Source organism: Micromys minutus (genome assembly GCF_963924665.1).
Source record: "Micromys minutus genome assembly, chromosome: 9".
Lineage (NCBI taxonomy): Eukaryota > Metazoa > Chordata > Mammalia > Rodentia > Muridae > Micromys > Micromys minutus.
This window is the reverse complement of record NC_137978.1, coordinates 36197606-36220319: the sequence shown is the minus strand read 5'-3', so window position 1 is coordinate 36220319 and position 22714 is coordinate 36197606. Positions and strand designations below refer to the sequence as shown.

General features: G+C 45.5%; 2 protein-coding genes across 3 annotated transcripts in view; both read right to left on the bottom strand.

Annotated features, from left to right (window-relative positions):
• Positions 1-103: 103 nt before the first annotated feature.
• On the bottom strand, positions 104-1603 carry GUCA2A (guanylate cyclase activator 2A; the record flags this gene model as incomplete). Its single annotated transcript, XM_080922045.1, has 3 exons — positions 104-168; positions 543-750; positions 1532-1603. The coding sequence occupies 3 exons, from the start codon at positions 1601-1603 to the stop codon at positions 104-106; spliced, it is 345 nt and encodes a 114-aa protein (XP_080778171.1).
• An 8115-nt stretch (positions 1604-9718) lies between these two features.
• Positions 9719-22714, bottom strand: part of FOXJ3 (forkhead box J3) — an 86533-nt gene continuing 73537 nt past the window's right edge. For both annotated transcript variants that reach the window (XM_080921788.1, XM_080921789.1), the window contains 6 exons: positions 19001-19175; positions 18074-18487; positions 16847-16948; positions 15330-15521; positions 14020-14127; positions 9719-12464 (listed from right to left, as the gene is read on the bottom strand). In XM_080921788.1, coding sequence (XP_080777914.1) covers positions 12349-12464; positions 14020-14127; positions 15330-15521; positions 16847-16948; positions 18074-18487; positions 19001-19175 — 1107 coding nt within the window. In that variant the 3' untranslated portion in view covers positions 9719-12348. The remainder of the gene's footprint in view (positions 12465-14019; positions 14128-15329; positions 15522-16846; positions 16949-18073; positions 18488-19000; positions 19176-22714) is intronic.

Genomic DNA, 22714 nt, shown 5'->3' with positions numbered 1-22714 from the left:
AGGGCAGGCTGAGATGCTGGGGGTATGAGTTCGTTAGCTCCGCTGCTTCTAGAAGGTAGAAGGGGCTTCCACACGGGCTGAGGGAAAGGCAGGTGATGTCACTCTAGCACCCTGTGCAGGCAGCATAGGCACAGATCTCACATGTGTTTGGGTCCTGAGCAATGGCCTCTGGTCAAGAAAGAAGGAGTCCTGGTGAGAGGCAGCCTTTCCTCATAGCCCCTACCTCTCTTCAACTCGAGTTTGGTATCTGTCACCAGCCACCAGGATAATCCCAGCAGGCTGGTCTTCTCTGACTTCAAACGGAATGTATGAATTACTGAAGCCAGCCAATCAGAGTGCAGCTTCTCACCGGACCAGAGATGGCGTTGTTACATACGACCCCAAAGATGGGGTGCAGGGCTCCTTGTAAGCCATGCTTCTGAATGAAGGCCTTTCTAGGAGGCTTCAGTCAGTACCACCTAGAACTAGCCAATTAGAGCACACCTCCTTAAGCCCCACCAATCAGAGAATGCCTCAGCCACACATGCCAAGGACTCACTCACCCAGCCTCTGCAGGATCTCCTCAGCATTGGGTTTCTCGCAGAGGGGCCTCAGTTCTTCTGGAAATGCAGAGTGGCTACATTGCCGTGGTGCCCCAGGCTCAAGAAGCCTAGGGTCAAACTTCTTGTGACTCATCAGTCTGGGCTCCTGTACCTCCTGGAGGTTCTTAAGTTGTTTCACTGACTCCAGAGGGAAGGAAAGGTCTCCATCCTGAAAGAGGCAGTCAGCATGAGGCCAGGCTGCAGGCAGCTCTAGCCTGGGTGGCTTGCTTGGGACAATCTACAGGGCAGTGTGACATCAGACCTCTGTGTGGATTTGCTAAAGGCCTTAACTTCCGCATACTATCACGTGATGAATGGGGAAGCAGCTGTGGAGAGCCAGGGATGCAGTGGTGTCACATGACGGTGGACTGCCGTCCTTGGTCATGCTAGCCCAGGCTGTCATGCTAGCCCAGGCTGTCTTTTCTTGCCCAAGGGATTCCACCTCCAGCCTATCAGAAGCAATAAAAGGAACCCAGGGGTGTCCCTAGAGAGCAGGATCCTTGTTTGCTGGCAACCTGGCTTGTGTCTGGTGTTACCAGAAGGTATGTCCAACCATCGGGATCCCCATGGGTGCAAATGCCTATGGCCAAGTTCCAGGCAAGTGCACGATGGAGAAACCAGGGCTAGATATGAGCCCAGACACCTCCCTTCCCAGACACCAGCTTTGGCTGTTTTGGAACCTTAGTGAAGCTCATGTTTCTGTTCTGTGAAATGCCACCAGCCCCTCCTCCCCGGGCCTGCCGGGCCACAGTGGGACACTGGAGCAGCCAGATTGCAGGCACTCCACTGCTGTCTTTCCCAGCTCTTTCACTGTCTCCCTGAGGGGTTTCCTCCTCCATATCTGAAGGGAAAATATTCGTGGCTGGCAGGACTTGGGGGTCCTAGAAGAAGCCCATCCCTCTTTCCAGGATTCCAAGATGGGGCTTGACCGAGGAAGAATGGGGCCATACCTGCACAGTGACCCCTTCTACCAGGACAGACAAGGCACCCAGGAGGCACAGCACAGACAACAAGCAGTTCATGGCAGCAGTGTGCAACCCGCAGAACAGGCCAGTGCTGGTGTCTAGGGGTAAACAGTGGGGCTTTTAAAGAGGTTAGGGTTACTCAGTAACCCTGGGGCCTTGTCAGCCTCATCTGCTGCCAGTTGAACCTCATCAGATAAGGCCAATGGAGCCTGGGAGATGAGAGATCAACAGAGCCCAGCAGAGCACTGGCCCCTCCCTGGGCACTACTTTGACCCACAGCTGGGCTGGGTCCTGGATTTACTCCCAACCAGGATGGCAGACCCAGCCCTACCCTTGAAGAGGCCCAGCAAGGTGACAGTGACAACAGAGACAGGGCCATTAGCATGGGGGTGGCGAGCACACAAGAGGCATTTCCCACCCATCCACAGAAGGCTCTGTTAGGAGGGGCAAAAAGTGAGCTGGGCCTGGGATGTTCAGGGGGAGAAAGTGAGCGCAGAGAGGGGAGAGTAACAGGAGACGCAGAGTCCAGCCTTGGTTGCGCTCTGTGATTCAACCTTGTCATTGTCAGGCATGTCCTCAAACCCCACCAGCAGCCTGTTTTCCCCTGTGGCAGATGCTCCCACTTACCAGGTTCTCTGTGCAGACCAATGTGAAAACCTACCTGGTTGGCAGATGCCTTCGTGCTAAGGAGCCTATGAGGACCTAGACGTTCTGTGCAGTTCCTGGCACACAGGAAACCCTGATGAAGGTGCTGTTGTCTGAACAGCAGCAGCTCCTGGTCCCCACTGTCTCCTCAGATGACTACTAGCCTAGCCCAGTCAGAGCAGTCAGTCCTTAGGCAGTATGGCCCATGTCCTGGCCTGCCCTTAGTGGCTGAGATGGATCTACTCGGATCCAGGTCCCTCTAATCTGACCCCTGAGGGGATGGGGCAAGTTGTATGTTCACTGCATGACCTTAGGTGTACAAGCCTCAGGACCTTAGAGAAAGCTGTCCTGGAGCATTCTTCCTGCTGCTTCACCACACTGCCTGCATTCCCAGATAGCCAGAGAAATGGCATCCCTGGATGCAAGGACAATACTGAAGAAGGGGCTGGACGAAGTGGAACTTCATAAGAAGAGACCAGAACATACCTAACCCAGGGGAAAGGTCAGGAAACATTGGGTCTTGCCATGCTGTTCTAGACTGGACTTCTGTTGTCTACCCTCCCAACCCCTACCGTGGGGTCACATGCAGATTGCATGTCTACTGAGGTGTGTGTGTACACAGAAGAGGTATATGTACAGAGATGTGTGTGAGTACATATGAGGTGTGTATTGAAGAGCACATGTAGGCATTGGCAAGTGTGCAAAGGTGTTTGTGCACTGAAGTGTTGTGTGCCTATATATTCAAGTATGACACACTGAGTTGTGTGTATATGCTTGACTATATCCATATGTATACTAAGAGGTCTATGAGCCTATGTGCTAGGGATGTGTGCACACACAAAAGTGTGTTTGTGTACACATCCTGAAGTTGTCTGTTTATGCATATTTGTGAGTTACATATGTACTTCAGGAAATAGTGTGAAGGTGTGTGTGTGTGTGTGTGTGCACGAGCTGGTAGACAATCCATGTGCAATCCATGTGCCCCACACTGGTCTGTTGAGAGATGACCTTCAGAGCCTAGCAAAGGTGCTGAGCAGCGATTCACGGTTGCAGGGTACCTATATGCTAGGTTGGAGAGAAAATCATTGATGTGGTGAGGCAGTAGCAGGAGACCCTTCAGGGTGCACTGGGCTGACAGGGGACCAGCAGCTGCCAGGTCAGGGGTCAAGTTAGGGTGAGTTTGATGTAACATTTGGGAATGGTAGTTCCTGTCAGTCTGAGCTGGCTTTGGCATAAGGCGGAGGGTTGGGTTTGGAAGTGGATGCTGGTTAGGCTAGAGCTTGAGGGGGGACTGCTGGATTTGGTTCGGATTCCTGTGGGGTTGCAACTGAGTAAAGTTTGCAGTGGAGTTGGAGATGGATGGGGTGGGGCTGGGTTTATGATTTGGGTTAGGTCTGGAATGATGTGGGAGCCTAAAGCTGTTCTGGGATTTGATTTGGCTTTAGGGTGGGACTAGGTTAGGGGAACCCTTTTTTTTTTTCTGACTCAAGGTATCTCAGGTGTGGTTGTAACTGGGGGTGGGGTTGGGGAGGAAAAGGGTTTCCACTCCTGCTGTCTCTTTTGCACAGGAGCTGCTCCATCTGATCTTCAGGATGATGCAGTTCCACACTGTGGGAAAGAGGAAGTTGCTATTAGGCCCTATCCCTTTGGGTCTGGCCCTTTCCACTACCACCCCCTCCCGGCATCTCTGCTCTGGGAAGTAGGAACTTATTCTTCTCCCCTTTCCCACGATGGTGCCTGGCCAACCTGGGGACAGCTCTGACTTCAATCCCCTGCCTCCTTTTCAGAAGACATAACCTCATCAGCCTGCACTAAGGCTGCTAGAGATTGGACCTTAGTTGTCCCAGAAGCCTAAGCTTGCATCCTAAATCCCAAGGCTTGTCCTTAGCTTCCAGCATACCTACCTCATCTCATGACGCCGAGCATGTGTAGGTTTCCCAGACATAAGGACCACCTCTTCTGGCAAGCCAATGCACTTCCATGGCCGTACAGGCCACAGTACCATCTAGGGACAACCAGCCACTGTCCAAACCTCAGAGGGAAGCCAGGCTATCTGGCTGGCATTCAAGGTCAGCCCCTGATGAGTGTATTATTCAACCAGGATCTCACAGCACTACACAGGAATAGGAGGGGGTGCCAGAGCTCGGGCTCTAGCTAGACCTGGATAGCTCCCAGATTTGGTGCAAGCTTCACCTTTTGAGTCATGTGACCTTCAGTGTCCACTTCTGTACTGGAGATGGGTGAAAAGAACAGCTCCAATGCAGATCTCAATGTTTTCCAGCAACTTTCAGGGGCTCCCCGAAACCCTGAGCTAAGGTTAAGAGCATTTCTACTCTTGTGCACTGGAAGCCTTCCCATCATACTCAGAGCCACACAGCCGTTTAAAGAGGCAGCGGCATAAACTGCTCACACACGGCCTGGAATTGGGGGGATGCCACCACGTCTAAAGGAAATACAGAAGCACGGCAATTAACTGTGGCAGACAATTCTGCACTCGGCTGGCCCGAACCCCAGGCAGAGTGCTCTGCCACTATGGTTGTCAGCTGACACTATCCCCAGCACAGCTGGTCCTAACTACAATGCTGGAAGTTGGGGAGTTCTACTTGATGCTGGGGTATCCTGGGCTTCTCGAGGAGACTGAACCTATTCCTTTTGGCCAATAGATTTGGTTTAAGAGCTGTCTGAGTAACCTTGTTTGATTCCCAAGTGCCCTTTAAGGTCAGGTCCACTACAAACTTAAAATCCTCCCACAGGTCTCCTGCCTGTAAGCCCACAGGCCTAAACGGGGAGCAAGGCCCAGAAAGAGCCTGAAGACACTAAGCCAGATCTGTGTGACCTTGAGAGGTGTGGTCTACATTTTACTCCAACCTGTGAAGCTGGTAAATATGCTTCAGGGTGTAGCAGTCTCTGGTCGCCATGACTGCCTGGTAATCCCAGTGTCTGTGAGCCTAACAATTTTGGAATTTTGGCAATGAGATAGATAGATAGATAGATAGATAGATAGATAGATAGATAGATAGATAGATAGAAAGAAAGAAAGAATAAGTAAAACTGTATAATCCCATTTAAAGGGTGGGGATGGTGAGCTGGAGCTCAGTAAGGTTAAGAAACCATGACTTCCCAAGGGCATGTATGTACACGGATGCTGGGTACAGCCGAATGGACGGCACTGCAGAAAGGCACAGGGCCAACAGCACACGTGTAAACACAAGCTTCTAGTACCTTCAGACCAGAGGAAGGCACAACTTTTCAAATTTACTGCCAGGTGGATTTGGTGACAACTCTGGTCATATAGCTATAAATTCCAGAACCGAATCCAATATTCTGAAATGCCAAAGAAAAACCTGACCTTCCACTGGGTGCAATGAGGAACTTCCCGAGGGCCTCCTATACTGATCGATCCTGGAAGCACACAAACCTCCCCTTTGAGGGAAGAAAAGTGGCCCACTAAGAGTCAGCGATGCCCACACCACAGAGAAGAGATAACGGATGATCAGAGTCCCGGATCGTACAGGAAGTGGCAGCTGGTGGGGCTTGGAGGCCCTGGCCAGAGCCCAGGCTGTTTCCCTTCCCCCAGGCTAGTGAGCGCTTTCCCTTGAAGCCTTGGGGGCAGCTGGGGAGTGGAAAGGGTGTGTCTGGTTGTTTGCCCAGTCAGGTCATGCCCCTGTGGCTGGCCAGGATGAGATGATGGGTACCCGTTTGCCATCTGCTCCCATCCATACACAGCAGCTGCCTCTTCCTCCTCCTCCTTGAGGCATCTCACTAAAGGCAGGAAGGAGGCTCATCTGGAGTGCTCACCCCCATGAGTCAGTCTCCCTCTGTCTCTCACACACACAGACACACACACACACACACACACACACACACACACACACACACACACTTCAGAGGAGCCCAAGCTGAGACTGGACATGGACGGACTTCACTGGACTCCTTATGGGCCATGCTGGTGGAAGGGGCATTTAAAGTAGCCTTTGACTGACAGATACAGAACTGGGTCACAGGGGAGGAAAGCTGGTGCAGGCTAAAGCACAGCAGGGTTCCGACAGTACCAAGCTTGGGCATTTGCCTGAGAAGCAGTTTAGGACAGGCAGAGCCACTGTGCACACAGACATTGCAGCAGAGGTCTAAGGGTAGGAGGTAGCGGTGAGCTACAACCAGAGAGAGAGAGCACACAGGATGGAAGGCGGTGTTCCATCTCAGCAGGTATGGAGGGGTTGGGGTGGGGGTGGGGGAATCAGCTGCTCGTGCAACTTGGTCAGAACAGAGGGAAGGTCCTCTGGATCTATATACAGTGCCAGGCTGTCATGTGCCTGTCAGCTTCTTAGCACCACTCAGGTAAGGTGCTTTGTTCTGATGAAAAGGAAACTGAGGCTCAGGGAAGGCAGTGTCTGGCCCAGAAAGAATCCTACAACTATCCAAAGCCCGAATTCCTCCCACCGCCTTAAGCATCGGTTGTACTGGCCCCTTGAGGTCTGGAGATCTTAACCACCACTGGCCAAATGACAAGAAATCAGTTCGGCTAGCATGAGAAAGCACGGGCAGGCACAGGCACTCAGCTGCCGTGTAGCTCAAAGCAACACTACCCGGGAGAGAAGCAAGTGGGTCAAGCCAAGGCACGTGAGGAGAGAAAATACCCAGAGACCTGCAGGGCCTAAGTGCAGCATTCCCTGGGTATGCAACTTGAGATGATGCTCTTAAGCTAAGAGTCTAAAACACACACACACACACACACACACACTCGGAACCACTGTGGTCAAAGGCCTATGTTTTAATGAACCAGGACCATCCCTGCCTCCTGAGCACTCAGGCATAGAAAGGGAAGCTGAGAAATATCCTTTGACATCATTATTAACTTGTCTGGGACAGGAAGCTGCCGCTGACCTTTGGGGGAGGGGGGCCGAGAGCAAAGAGGTGACATTTCACGATAGAAAGACAGCATGGGCAGGATCTAGGATAGGGTGGGCTGAGGAGGTCAAAGGCTCCTGGGACGGCTGTGAAAAAGGAAATCTATGGGAAGCCCAGACCAGAAAGAAGCAGATCTGGGCTGTGTTCCCACTCACAAGGTAGTGAGTGACCTTTGGGCTAACACTTCACCCCTCAGAGTGGTAAACCCCGGCAGTAAAAAGCAGATAATGGCACTGACCCAACGAGGTGGCTGGGAGTGCTGAGGCAGATAATGGCTGTCAAGTACCGGGCAGGGAGCTGGCAAATGGTGGCAATAATCATAACGCACTTGACAGCGATGCATGGGACACCATCCAGGCTCGCTGGGGCTCACAGGCAAGGCTGGAGAGGGCAAGGTGTGCCTGCCTGAGCCACACCCGCAGGAAGAATGTCAGCTGGGGGAGTGGGGACAAATTCCTGGCTGGGGGTGGAGGTGTTACGGTGAGTTTCATTAGGGCCCAGCCAAGGCAACTGTGGGGTGACCCCACAGGACATGAAGGCTGAAAACAGCAAGGGGTCAAACATCTCCAGCCAGAAGTACTACCACCCAAGGAAAGGGGACACAGACAGGGAGGGAAGGTGCCTCTTCCTCTAAGCTCTGGGGTGTGCAAACAGTTGGCACAGCTCAGAGTTGAAGAAACCCTTCCAGAAAGGAGAGGCACTGTAGCTGGCAGGGCTGCCCCCTGGTGACCACAGGCACTCTATGCAGCCTTTGTTTTCCATGATTTTAATGACTTTCATCATTTTAAAACTATGTGTATGCACAGTGAGTGCACTGGATCCTTTGAAGCTGGAGTTCCAGGCTGTTGTGAGCTACCCAACATAGGTACTGGGAAAGGAAGAGGGTCCTCGTGAAGAACAAACCACGTTTCTAGCCACCAAGCCACTTCTCCCCAGCCCTGCCATTTTTTGTTTTGTTTTGTTTTGTTTTTGTTTTTTTTCTACCTCTCTCTCTTAAGGTCCTCACTCTGGGGGGGGGGGGGGGGGATGGCGGCAGTTGGTTGGGAATACTACTATCAGGCCCAAGGGCTGTTTCCTAAGAGTGAATACGATGGCATTTGTGAATACCGGGTATTTGGAGAAAACACATTTGAACACTTCCCTGAAATGGGACTGTAATCTGGTTTCGATGCAGCCAGTTGCTTTTCCTATGGTGACTTGTCAATTTGTCAGACCTTAGGAAAGGAAGGAGAGAAAGTTCAAAAATTTCTCTTGAATTTACTATGAAAGAAACCAATGCAGGGGCTGTCTCAGGAAACCAACATGCTGCCTATTCTGCTTGGTTGTGGCCTATCCCCAAGCTCCAGAAGAGACTGCAAACTTGCTTCCAAAGGTAGTGCACACAGCACCAGCCAAGAGCACAGAGGGTGAGATGCTCGACTCATGCGATGTCCCGGTATATAGCCCTGTCCGAGGCCTCTGTTCTCCCGCAGTGTACACTGCAGCTGCAGCAACCCTCACTTCTCCAGAGCTGTCTCCTTCCACACACAGGGCCGTGACACCACTACACCATCAGGTGGCAGGACGTCAAGTCAGACAATGTGTACACAGGGAGAGGAAAACTTGTGGGAGCTTGTTTTCTCCTTCCAGAACTAGTTAAGGGGTCTGAACTCAGCTCATCCATCTGCAGACAAGTGGCTTTACCTCTTGGGCCACCTCTCCATCTGTGTACAGGAAGTCTGATCTGCTGCTACGTCAATGACTCTCCAACCTTCCCTCGGATTTCCCCAAGTAGCTGAGAGATTTGGAACAAGTTGCTTCCTTTATTAGGTCTAAATGCTCTCAATAAAATATGCTTATACTAGTCATTTTTATAAGGAAATGAAGTGTGAAGTTTTGAATGTTCCTTTCCATTAAGTCTTACTGAGCTACCATGGTTTGTCCAGGACTCTTTACACAGGTAATAACCATGTGTAAACCTGCATTGGGAACATAGCTCAGCCTTCCCTTCTAAACACACACACACACACACACACACACACACACACACACACACACACACACACACACATTCACAGTGTGTAAAAGTACTCTCTTTGGCTTTGGCAAATCATGATGTTGAAAGCAGATTTGGAGTTTACCCCAGACATAGCCATCCTAAGTTCACAATTTTAGGTAAAAGCTGGGGCAAACTTTTGATTCTTGCCTGTCCGTTGCTAACTAAGCCTTTTTGAACCTGCTCCTACCCCAACCCACGATTGCTCTAATCCAGTCCGAGCCAGGGCATGGAGCAGCAGTGTCAGGGAGATAACCACTGGCCTTAGGCCCTCTGGAGGCCGACCTGCAGTGCCTTCTCTGAGGGAGCTTTCCTAAGCCACTGCTCCTCACCAGGGAAACCTCCAGGGTGCCCTCCCTGGTCAGGTGCTGTCTGCTCCTCATCCTTTAATGTACACATTAAAGGCAAGAACTGTGGCTTCCTCTCTGGAGGGCTTGCCCCAAGTGTCTTCTCAGGAAAGTGAAGCACAGAGATTAAACAGCTTTTAAGTTCAGTGCGATGCCTGGCCACCAGCCTCAATGTGGCTTCCTCAACTGCAGCAAATAACAAAGATCAGCAGGCTGCAAATACAGTTATCATAATATATTTATTTTAAGTGCCATCCATGCATATCAGTTCTGGCAGCAACAATCCTAATGACACTTGGAATATTTCTTTACAGCACTAAACGGTTACAAAGAATGGGTGCCACTCACCATTGGCAGAATATGAAATCGTGCAATAGGAAAACTGTAGAAACATTAAAACACTGACTGTCCAACAGCAGCACAGAGAGCAGGTTGTTTCTGCACAAAAGCCAATGCATGTCACCACATATATACAATATAAGTATGTACACATCACCCTTTCAATGAACATATCAAAATACTCTATTTCATTTGAAATTATCCCAAGATCGATTCCCTCCCACTTCAAAGACGTCTGAGACACGTATTAAATATTTACAGGAACACACAGGAGTACATTTACATTTCAAACACTGCCACAAATGCCAGTCGGACTCTTCTCTTGGACAGAGCACCCCATTTGTGTATGTACGTTTATTAATCTTTACCCCAAAGTCTCCAGTCGATTTAAGCCTAAGAGAACTTGCTGTGTGTCGTTGAGTAACAACAGAAATGGCCACTAGAGGGACTCTGCACCCACTCAGACTTGCTGAGCCCCTGGGAACAGGGAATCACACAGAGTGGCAAGTCTGGCCTCAAATGCCATTCTTGGTCAGTTTACACATTCATAAATATATTGATCACTGCAAATCAGTAAATAATTGCCAAACAGAAAATTAGCTTCACATAATTTGTGAGCTCATCAAGCCGTGCTGTTTCAGAGACTGCAATACTCCAACACCCAATCATTTAAAGTGCACACTGCTGCGCAGCAATCCTAGTAATGGAGCAGCCATTTTGGTGTCTAGAAAACAGAGATTTGAGTAAACTACCAGGAACATCATTTTCCCAAGCTTTTCCTCTGCAGGCAACCATCTCATCTTGCCTGGTCGGCTATTGTTTGAGAATCCTGATTTTCACTAACCCCAGGGGATGTACCAGAGCTTCTTTCTCTTGCCAAGTGGGGGTCCAAACAACAGAGAAGCCTGAGGCTCTCCTTCCCAGCACTCCCAATGGCTTCCCAGTGATTTATTCAAGACAACACTCCATTAATACGCACTCTCTCTCCTCTCTCTCTCTCTTTCTCTCTCTCATACACACACACACACACACACACACACACACACACACACACACACGCGCGCGCGCGCGCGTTCAAGTAGAGATTACTCATCCACAGACTTGCTGAGGTTAATGTGATTAAGCATTGCTGAGCCCAGAGACACTAACAAGCAACTGGTGACCAGTTATTTCTTCTTGAGTTGACAGAACCTATTTCCTCATTAAAAAAAAGACTCCCCCACCCTCTGTAAAGAACCAATTAACAATCTATTCACTGTGGGGAAGAGAATCTCTTTTCTTTTACTTTCATTATAAAATCAACACAATCAACCCATGCAAGCTGCGACATGACACAAAACAAAGCAACTGATAAAGGCTCTGAGGCTCTTTCTCTGTTGGGGACATACAACCCAACAGCAGGTCATGCAGTCACTGCACTCAAGACTGAAGCAGACAGATTCTGGAGCCGCATGCTTTACCATGTTAGCGTTACCAACAACAGCAAGGACACTGTGGTATAAGCCCAGCCTCTGACTTGCTGCCTAAACAGACTGATTCAAATTCCAGGAAATTCCTATGTAGCTATTTATTAAGTCTCCACCGGCAGGAAGGCTAAGTAAGACAGGAAGCACACTCACCTGATAAGGAGAAGAACAAATGTTTCTGATTGTCTTTGTCTGTAAACTTTTATCCAGAAAAATAACCACGATTTCAGACAATCCCTTCCTAGTGAATCCAACAGAGTACTGTGCATTCACAGAAAGTAGCAATAAATATTAAAATAACACTTTTGAATAATAAATACATAAGTGAATATGGAGACATTGATTTGTTTGAAGAGCCAAGCAATACCTAGTTTCAGTCAGCCCACACACTGCAGCTGAGGAATCACACTGACGAGGTACAGCACACTCCCTACCACATCCTGCATTACAAGCTTGCTCAGAACAGACCCTCTGCATTGTTGAGAGTACCAACTCCAGATTCTTTGACTTACTCGGTGGAATTCATGATTACTCCTATTTCTGAAGATTAAATAAAGGAAACTGGGCTTTGAAAAACTTGATTTTCTTTCAGCTTTCTGTATCATTTGAAAGCATCCTGCAGAAAATGGCCTAACAAGGAATAAAAACTGACAATAACTTTCTTTTCAAGATACAATAATCCAATTAGAAAAAACTTGAAGCCTTTCAGTAATATTTGTACACATATTTACACATATGTATCTATAAACTGCTCGAAGCAAAATAGGCTCTGTCTGAAAAATCAGTCTGGCACTTGTGGTCAACATCAAACTGACACAAATATGCAAAAAGCTGTCCAAATCACAACAGTCAGGAGCTACAGAGGGTACTGGCAGGGAGACAAACATGTAGTTCTTGCTTGGGTTAGATAAAAGCATTAAGTTACCCAGCTAGAATCTCTGATTGTCTTGAAAGGAATTTAGATAGCACTGGTAACATCGCTTTGTTTTCTCAACCGAACTCTAACCCTTCCTTTCACTGAACAAAAAGGATGCTGGAGTCTGCAGTCTTGCAGAAACAAGCCTACACTATTGAATCCCAATCAAAGTCATCCTGGATGTCATCTGGAGGCAGAGAGCGCCGCATCGGGAAGGCTTGGGAAGGCATCATGTGCTGCTGGTTCATGGCTCCGTGATGGCCTGGAAAGAAGAAAGCAGTGTCAGCAGTGAGCTGGTCAGGGAAGTCAGGAAGAGACTAACTAGCCCCTAGAGCTTGTCTCCTATGTGCTAGGACTTAGGCACATTGCCTGGAATCCACCCAAAATCCTCCAACAAGTGGTTCTTCTGGTCCTTATTTTATAGTACAGAGAATAGGGTTGAAAAAAGCTACAGGAATAACAACACACGCATATAATCTAAATCCTATACGCTCAAGAGACAGGCAGGAGGATCATGGGTCAAGGCCAGTCTGGACTACTCACACTGATTCAAACACAAACAAAAACCCAAAATTTAAACACAGTTCACCTGACTCTAAAAAATATTCTTTCATTTTATTATCCCGCAGTAAGAAAGGCACAAGAAAAACTGCTGACAAGCATTTCACATGAGTTTTCAATAACACCAATTAAGAACGCTATCAGAGGACTGGAGTGATGGTGGCTTATAACTCCAGGTCCAGAGGGTCTTATGCTCACTTCTGACCACCTTTGGCAACAGTCACACATTCAGGAAAATCACCCACATGCCTAAAAATTTTTAACAAGAAGAGGAGGAGGAGGAGGAGGAGGAGGAGAATGGGGGGAAGGAGGAGGAGGAGGAGGAGGAGGAGGAGGAGGAGGAGAAAGAGAAAGAAGAAGTCGTCGTCATCGTCATCATTGGTGTACCACTGAAGTTAGACTGGGACATAACAAATTTACTAACAGCAATCCTTTAATTAGAATTTAAGCATATCAAAATATTTACTAGGTCATTGCTGTTTGTACTGTAAAAACAAAATTCCAAGCTACTGCTAATTATTTTTCTCAAGAATCCTTTAACACCTGCTATGGCTTTTCAGTATCATATACTATAACAGGAATGGTTGACGTGTCTTTAACAGAAAGATCAATGCCTCACTCTGTCAGGCAGGCAGAAGACAGGCAATCAGGCTTGAGCTCTAGCCACTGTATCTTGGTATCTACAAATCACTAGTTGGGTGAGAAAGGGAGTAGAAAAGCAGACACATCCCTTCCATTTCATTTAATGACACGGCAAGTGCGCCCAGTCCTTCCCCACTGCCTAGCACATAGGTCTATCCAGATCACACATATCCTCACTGGCAAATAAATACCACGTACTGTCTTTTTCTCAGACAGGTAAAGGGCAAGGTAAAGGGCATGATTTCCATTCACTAACCCGGGAGTTCTAGATAGCCTCTCTGCCCCGATTCCTCATCTAGGTGATCCTTAAGACTCCTTCTAGTTCTAACAGCATGCACTAGTATCCTTGCTACTTGCAAATTAGACCTTTAGCCTGGAAACAAGTAGATTCATTCTTTAAAACCAATAGAACAGAATTCTCAGAAGCTAATCAACACAGACCCCCCCCCCCAAAGCTGCATTAAGTCCATCAAAATAAAAAATCTTCAAAGATACTCTATAGCCCAGGCCATAGAGAAAGTTCACAGCTTCCCAAAGCAGCCTCATTTACTGCTGGACACCCATGCTTTACAGTATTAAAGCTCTAGGCCCCCAATATAATACACAGACATTACCTGCCATCGTAGTTCCTGGAGTGTTGAGCGCCTGTGGGATATGAGGATAGCCAGGGGGGGGCATCACTGAGGGAGGGAGACTTTGCCTGGAATCTATGTACAGATTTCCTAATCAAGTTAAAAAACACAAAGAGAAAAAACATGTTACCACTATCATCAAAATAAGGCAAGCACTAGAATCTTAATGAAATGGCTACCTACACAAATTCAAGGAAGGAAGGAAGGAAGAACTATTCCTTCTGAAATGCAGATGGCTTCTGGTACAGGGTGTTATACTAGGTGCAGGGAACACTGGCATAAGTTCATATGCGAGGACATCTACAGTTGTCACTTCATTACAGTTCAAACTTATTTCCACATCCATGACTTCTCTTGACCCTCCCACTGCCCACAGAAAGCCAGACCAGAAATCACCTCTTCTTTTTACAGAGGTCAAAGGAAGCTCAAAAAAGTTAAGCAGCTTGCCCAAGGCATAACTTTGGCACTGTCAGGACTTGGAATCCAGATGTCCCGGCTCAAAGGCTCTTGTGCTGCTGCCCATTTCTCTACTGTCCTGAACTATCCCCTTGACTGTCCATGTGAGTGAACACCGATTTTTAGACCATGTTCCTAGGAATGTTAGTTATCACATAAATTGCATTTGAATGCAACCAATGCAACGAAACTAAAAGTAACTACCGTGTTTCCTAAGAAGGGAAGAAAGCCGATCCCTATATTAATAAGGTAAGGCACATTGGATCTCACTAGCCTCAGGGAAAGCCAGACCTGTGCCCAGACTTGAGATGGCATCAGAGATGACCTAGCCCAACAACCCCTCAACTTACATATAGGAAAAAAACAGAAGAAACTTGACAGAAGCAGGAGCAAGCTGCCCCGCCCTGCCTCCCTCCCAAGGGGCAGGGGGATAATACACCACTATTTCTCATTTTCTATGCACTCATCACAAAGCCTGCATGATAACTTGCCATTCATTATGTATGTTCTTCAAATGAACCTTAGACTTTTAAATTTATCAACCTTAAAGGATGTAACACTTTGATTTTCACTGTAAATAATTTTTAACTATGTTTAAAAAAAACAAGTATCTTTTAGAGACTTGTTTAATAGCAATAAAGAATCACAAAGTAAATAATTCACACAAATCACAACAAAATAGACTTTTGCCTTCGAATTTTAAAGACACACTTTCTGTAAATCATTTGCCATCACTCATTTTTTAAAAACATCACAATGTAAACAAATGTCCCCTGAGTGACACATTACATTATTACCTAGAACATTGAGCTCATGGAAGTATATTGATCCCATACCTGCCCCGATGTGTTGGGAAGGCTTTGCTGGGTGCATGGCACCATGACAGACATTCTGCTGAACATTACTCTGCGAGTGGATAAGGCCAGTCTGTGTGAAGAACTGATTAAGAGAGGAACAGAGATCAGCGAACTGAACCTGATCTAATGACCAGTTCTTGAGATCCGCCTGCCTCATACTCTCCATCAGACCTACAAGGAAAGCATGTGAGACACAGTGAGCATGGCTAACACTGCAAAACACCCGCACAGTCTTCTCAGCCTTAGTCTCCAGTCACTCACAGAGTATATGTGTGCTCAGAACGTTACAAAACGTGGCCATACTTAGTGGCATACATGTGATTTTGGTGTTTGGGGGAAGTGAAGACAGATCCTTAGGACTCCCTCACTGGCCAGCCAGCCTAGGCTACTTAGTAAGTTCCAGGGACGTATAGAACCCTGTCTCAAAAGAGAGGACAGAACTGTAGGAGCGTCTGAATTTGGATCCCCATAACCTACCTAAAGCCTTCAAGAACTATGGCATGTAGCTGTAACCCAGGCACTGAGAAGGTGAGGTGGGGACAGGAGAGAGAATACAAACAGGAGATAGAAAAACCACAAAACCACAATGGACACAACACACAAGGAAGATCACCAGATGCTGGCCATCCTAAGTCAAAACAGTAGGCTTCAGGTTCAGTGAGAGACTGTCTCAAAAATAAGGTGAAGAAACCAGAGAGAAAGAGATCTCAACCCCTGGCCTGCACATATGGAACCATATCCACACATAGCATACAAAATATAAATTAGGCAGATACGGCTTAGCTGGGAAAAGTGTTTGTGCAAACTTGATGACCTAAATTCAAACCTTAAGAGTCCATATGTAAAAGGACATTAATTGACTCCTTTGAGCTGTACATATGAACTGCGGCATGCATGGATATGTTAGCAATCTTCATATACAGACCAGAACATACAGTGCAAAACCTGATTCTTTAAACATAGCCAATATTCCTGAAAAATTCTCCTATGTAATGTTTTCCTATATCAATTGTCCAATTTATTAGAAATTTTTATGTGCCCTTTAAGAACACTACCATTGGGCTGGAGAGATGGCTCAGCTGTAAGAGCACTGTCTACTCTTCCAGAGGTCCTGAGTTCAATTCCCAGCACCCACACGGTGGCTCACAACCATCTGTAATGGGACCTGATGCCCTCTTCTAGTGTGTCTGAAGACAGCTACAGTGTTATTCATATGCATAAATAAATTTTTTAAAAAGCCATGTTTCTTTTTTTTTTGGGGGGGGGGTGGTTAGAACCTTGTTATGTATTTCTGACTGGAGCAGTATTTACTATCTACCTAGTCAATAGCTGGCTCTCTCTTGGCAATCCTTCAATCTCAAGCTTACCAAGCACTAGGAAAGCAGGCACACACTAACACACCTGGCAGGAAATACTGATTTGACCTATAAAGCAAAAATGTTCCAGGAAAAACATTCATGATTAATTGGTTCTATGTGAAAGAAACCAATCCTTACCTTGGAACTGTGAAAGGTCTACGTCTGACCAGTTAACACTGCTGGCAATTCGACAGCTTTCCTTCAGCATATCGAGTGTTGCATACCAATCGCTTGAAACACCTAAAAGGTCATGTGGACAATGCTATTAACTCTAGGACAGGTTAGAGTATGGTTATGAGCATCAATAGTCAGGTCATGAATCCCTAGCTCTACCACCCATTGGCATTGTGATCTCCTACAAACTGCTTCAGCTCTTTGGAGTTAGGCTTTTCCTATTTACAAGATGTGCTATGTTTTACTTGATCTGGAATAATAACTATGTATCTGGGTTATCTAATACACAATGATAAAAAAAAATCTGTTTTATCCCACCTCACACACATGGGATATATAATTCACAGGAATGACTTATTATCAGAGCCACTGTAATTACTTCTAACTTCCTACGGATATCTTTACTCTGTATGGTGCCACTGACAAAAAAGCTAACCTAGGTTTACCAACAACTGTTTCAATTCCAACTGGACTTTCTTTTCCCTGGCACCAGACTTCCATTTCCTCAAAACCACCCAATCTGTCTGTTCATTAATCACTCCCTCAGAACATACAGACCTAAGTTATTAAATTATATTGATATCAATAAGGCATGCAATACCATCTGCTCTGTCCCTGAAAGTTTTAATTCTATTTGACAACTTTCTTAAGTCATGTATCTAAAAATAACTCAAAACTGTTTAGAAAATAACCTATTATGGAAGAAAATTTTCGATTCTATTATAGAATCTACTTAATACCTGAATTTTGTTTTAGTAAAAGTTAAATTGCATGTTTGAGACCAGCTCAGACCACCTGTTTAGAAACTCCCAAAATCCAAAACCCAAAATCAAGTAATTTACTCAGAGTTACAGAGCTATATTGAGGATCCAAATGCAATTCTTTATGGTGTATACATAACTTGCACTATCTTTTACAATCACATAGTGTGTGTGCAAGTCTGCAAACAGACATCTCATTCCTTCATATCACTAGAAGCAGTGTCAGGTCAATATAAGAATTTAACTAAAACTGTAAGGAAGGCTGAGTTTGCCTATGTTTCCAATGCATTTTAATCAAGGAGTGAATGAACTATAGTAAGAAGAGATTAAACACATAAAAGGGGTTTCAGTAGTAAATACCACAGGAGGCCCAAATAATACAAGGCAGATCTAATTTACAGCTATTCCAACAAAAGCACAAGAAACTTACCAGAATTACAGGATACTTGTGGAGGGGGTGGTGGCGGCTGATGTGCTAACGTCTGATGCTGATGGTTTGGATGGTGTTGTATATGCTGATGTGGAGGGGGGTGCTGGGAGTGAGGTGGCTGTAGTTGGCTGTGCTGCTGTGGGTGTGATGCTGGGTGCTGGGGACGCTGCGGGTGCTGTGGTAAACCATGAGGTCTATGGGGTGTATGTGGAGAGGGTTGTGTGTGCATCTGGGGGTGGGACAGCGAAACCTGTGCAACCGAATTACTACCTGTAGCATTGAGGCCACTATGATTGTTGGGCAGGTTGCTTTGGTTGCTGTGTGGGTGAGAGGTCACTGTACTGCTAGGAGAGTGTTGATAGGAACATGAAGTGTGGGACTGTTGGGAGGATTCCGAAGGTATGCTCATTAAACCTGAAAATAGAGTGAGATCATTTATGGTCAGATTTCCTTCTATCTTATGACACCTGCAGCAGTATATTTACAGAGCAAGGCACATGTAAGAAATCCGAATTCACATGTATACATGCAATTTTTTTAATGGTGCCATAAACAAACCACAAACTTGGTGCTATTAAACTCTAGTGGCTATCTCGCTGTGAATACTAGTCAGAACAAAAACAAGGCCCATGCTTTCTTGTGGCGTTATCTCCACCAATCACAGATCCCATGCGCCACAGGTGTGGTATGAGAATTCTTCAGCACAATGCTCCAGAATGCCCTCATAATCAAGTAAACTCTACATGCAGCTTGAAATTAATATTTTTCCTTTGCCACAACATAAATATACACAGCTCAGTAAGCCAAAAGTGGTATAATATAATCCCAAGCCTCATCATAACTCTCTAAAATTAGCAGGTCTAAGAGATGGTCTGTGAAATTAAAACATTCATGTTACCAAAAGAGGACATTTAAAAAGAAGCTCACCTTGCTGACTAAGTGACTGCTCAAAAACTGACTTATACAGACTCCGGAATGAGGCACTGAGATCTTCAAAATTGTATTCTGTGAAAAGCAGCTGTTTATCTCTTTCTGGAAGGTTGTACTGTGGCTGCTGCTGAGGCGTTAATGATTGAGAGACTGGTTCTGGATGATTAGTGACCTAATAAAAGAAAACAACAAATATAATGGCTCAGTATTAGTTCCAGCTTTGGAATCCAAGTGAATAACCTCAGCCTGTGGGTTTTCCATTCTCTGGCCAGGCACACCCTTTAGTGTCAGAGGGGGGAAAGCACTTGCATGGAGCTTGAGGAATCAAAGCAATCTAATCCAGCCTCCACACGCATAAGAGAAACAATGAGTCAATTGAGATAAGACTGGAATTCTCTCAGTCTCTTCATCATGATTTCCGTAGACTGCACTATATTATATAGAGCTACTTACACTGCTTCTATTTGTCTGTGTCAAATATCAGCAGATTGTATGACATTGCGCAAAACAGCATTATTCATTTTCTGGAGGAAAGGATGTTGACTAAAGGGAACAAGAATGGAAGAAGACAGGGGCTGCAGGTCCTGGGGGAAGGCCTGCCCAGCAGGTACAAGACCCTGAGAACAACCCTAACACCAACCTCTCTGCCCATAAAAGAAACCCAACACAATGACTCCCAAATCTGTAAAAAGGAGATCCTGAACAAAAAGAAACAGGCAGGAGCCTTGAGTTATGCAGGTTGCACAGAAATATAACCAGTACCTCAAAAAATCAGAAGCACCGCACACATGTAGGTTAAGTTTAAAGGGAGTCTCTGTGCTATACTTGTGCTGAGTTAGCTGCCTGCATACCATGACACATATGTGATCATGAGGACCCAAGTTTGGATCCCTAGAACCAAAGCAGAGGTGGATACAGGGGCATGCATCTGGAATCCCAGCAGTTCTAAGGCAAGGTAGAGAATGCTGGGAAGCTCAAAGGTCAGCTAGTCTGGCATATGCAGCTGTGAGCAATTATCTTTTACTTCTGAAGCAGTACAACCTAAAATGACATTTTTTAAAGACCACGTATCTTTTTTTATTTTTATTTTTTGTAGTACTAGGGATAGAACGCAAGGCCTTGCATATGCCAGCAAATGCTCTGCCACTGAGTTATACCTACAGTCCTCCATCAACTGTATTTTTGAAAGACTTTATCAAAAAGTGATAAACTACCATTTGGTTAGTGTTCTGTAAGTTAAGGTCTGTATACTCACTGAAAATTAGTTATTCAAAATGATGCTCATAAGATATTTGCAATAACAAGGAAATATTTTATTTTGCTTATGTTTTTTCAAATACCATTTTCAGGGGAACTGAAGGCTACCACATGCCCATCCACAGACACATATGTGTATAAAATACCCATACACATAAGATAAAAATAAATTTTAAAGAATGTATGAATGGGTATGGTTTCACCAGTTGCATGCTGAGGACTTATACACCACCACACAAATGGTAAAGGTAAAGCTCAACGGCAGGATGTTAATGGTGTGCTTGCAGTAATTCCCAAACACGTGATGAGTAGTGGTTTTCATCTGCCCTCCTATTTTGTGAGGTAACCATAGGGCAGCTTCTCATCCATGCCCCTGGTTCAGTGAGTCATGGTCTTTCTTATTCCCCAAATGGCTGTTACTAAATGCCCTAAAACTGCTCAGCTGCCATATAAAATCTATTCCTCCACTATAGCAAACCATTACTCATGTAGCCTGTCACCTGGATATTCTGGTTGGATATTGCCATGTGAGATTTGGGGAACTGATACACCATTTTGACCTCTTTTATACTACACAGTATTATTTATTCAGAATTACATATTTTTAAGTTTTATATAGATTTAAAAGTTGGCCTATGTAAGTAATAAAACTGCTAATTACATATCCTCTTGGGCTATGGACTTGTGACAAGAAGCACTACCCACTGTTGCTTAAGAACTATTTGACTGACACTGTTGTTGGTGGGTTTTTTTTTTTTTTTTTTTTTTTTTTGCAACTCCCTCCACCCCCCAACAACAACAACCAGGTTTTAGAGACAGGAATTCTCTGTGTAGCCCTGACTGTCCTGGAACTTGCTCTGTAGGCCAGGTTGCCTTCAAACTCAGATTGTCCTGCGTTTGTATGCCTCTGCCTTTAGAGTGCTAGAACTAAAGACATGAGGCACCCTCTCTGGGTGGTGACTCTGCTGTTAAAATGAAAACAGCAATCTATATGCCTAACTGAGCACTCTGACACAGAACAGGCATGTTAGCTCTTTTGTCCTCTAGTTTGAGGAAATGTTCTGCCACCCAACCCCACCCTCTTAAGAGCCAGTTTCAGGAATCCCAGCCTCAGTCTAAAACTGGTCTTTCAACTTCTGATCCTCCTGTCTCCACATTTCAAGTATTGTGATTACACAGTTGTCCCACCCGGCAAACTTGAGGCTTCATGCATGCTACACAAGCAGTGTAGACTGAGCTATATTCTCAATAAATGCTTAATGTTCACACTCATCTTATGATGCTAAATCCTGTTTTTTGGTATCAAGACATTACACTTAAGCAATGTAAAATCATTAAATGTTTGCTTACTTCACTTTATTCTTTTTATATAATAATCTTTAATCACCTAAGTATAATAGGCTCTCCACATCTGTGAGTTCCATGTCTGTGGATTCAACCAAACAGATTAAAAAAAATTTGGTAAAAATTTTTGGTATTAAACAGATAATAGTTTTTCTCTTCTACTATTGTCTAAATTACAGTGTATTTTAGTGTATAATGCACATCACATGTACATTTATTAAGTATCTAAGGCACAGAAATAACTGAACTGTATAGGCCATGTGCAAATACTACACTATTACATATCAGGGACTTGAATGTTGTACTAGGAAGGTTTTTGTCAACTTGATACAAGCTAGAGCCATCTGGGAAGAGGGAACCTCAACTGAGAAGATGCCTCCATTATTTTGGCCTGTGGGTTAAATCTGTGGGACTTTTTTTTTTTTTTAATTAATGATCGTAGTGGGAGGGCTCAGCCTATTATAGCAGCATTACCCTGGCTAGTGGGACTGGGTGCTATAAGAAAGCAGGCTGAGCAAGCCATTGAGAATAAGTCAATAAGCAATATTCCTCAGTGGATTCTGCAGCAGCCTGGGCTTCCAGGTTACTGTACTGAGTTTCTGCCTTGACTTCCTATAATGGATGGTATGCTTTAAGAAAATAAAATGTTTCCTTCCCAAGTTGGTTTTGGTTATGCTATAACAGCAACAGAAACCTAACTGGAGCAAGAATTCTCTGATTTTCATATCCATGGGTGAAGAAGACTGACTTTGTCCTATACATGTTTCCTATGTTTTGTCCCTAGAATGTCCCTATCAATATTACACTAATGAACAGAGTGTTCTGCAACTCTTGGCTCAGTACTCTTAACTAGACCCTCTGAAAAGAGCATTGGTCATCCCTAAGTCTTCTCCTCAGAGGTAACAGATGAACACAAGAGTATTCACACACAAGCCCCTTCGTGGCAAGACTTCGTTTTCCAGACTGAATGAAAGAATAAGTCTGCTTCATGGGCACACATCATAAACTGATGAGTGAGAAATACACACTTCATCTTTCACTTACTCTATTTCTATGTCTGGACATGCATGTCCATGGCACACATGTGCAGGTCAGTTCTTTCCCTGCACA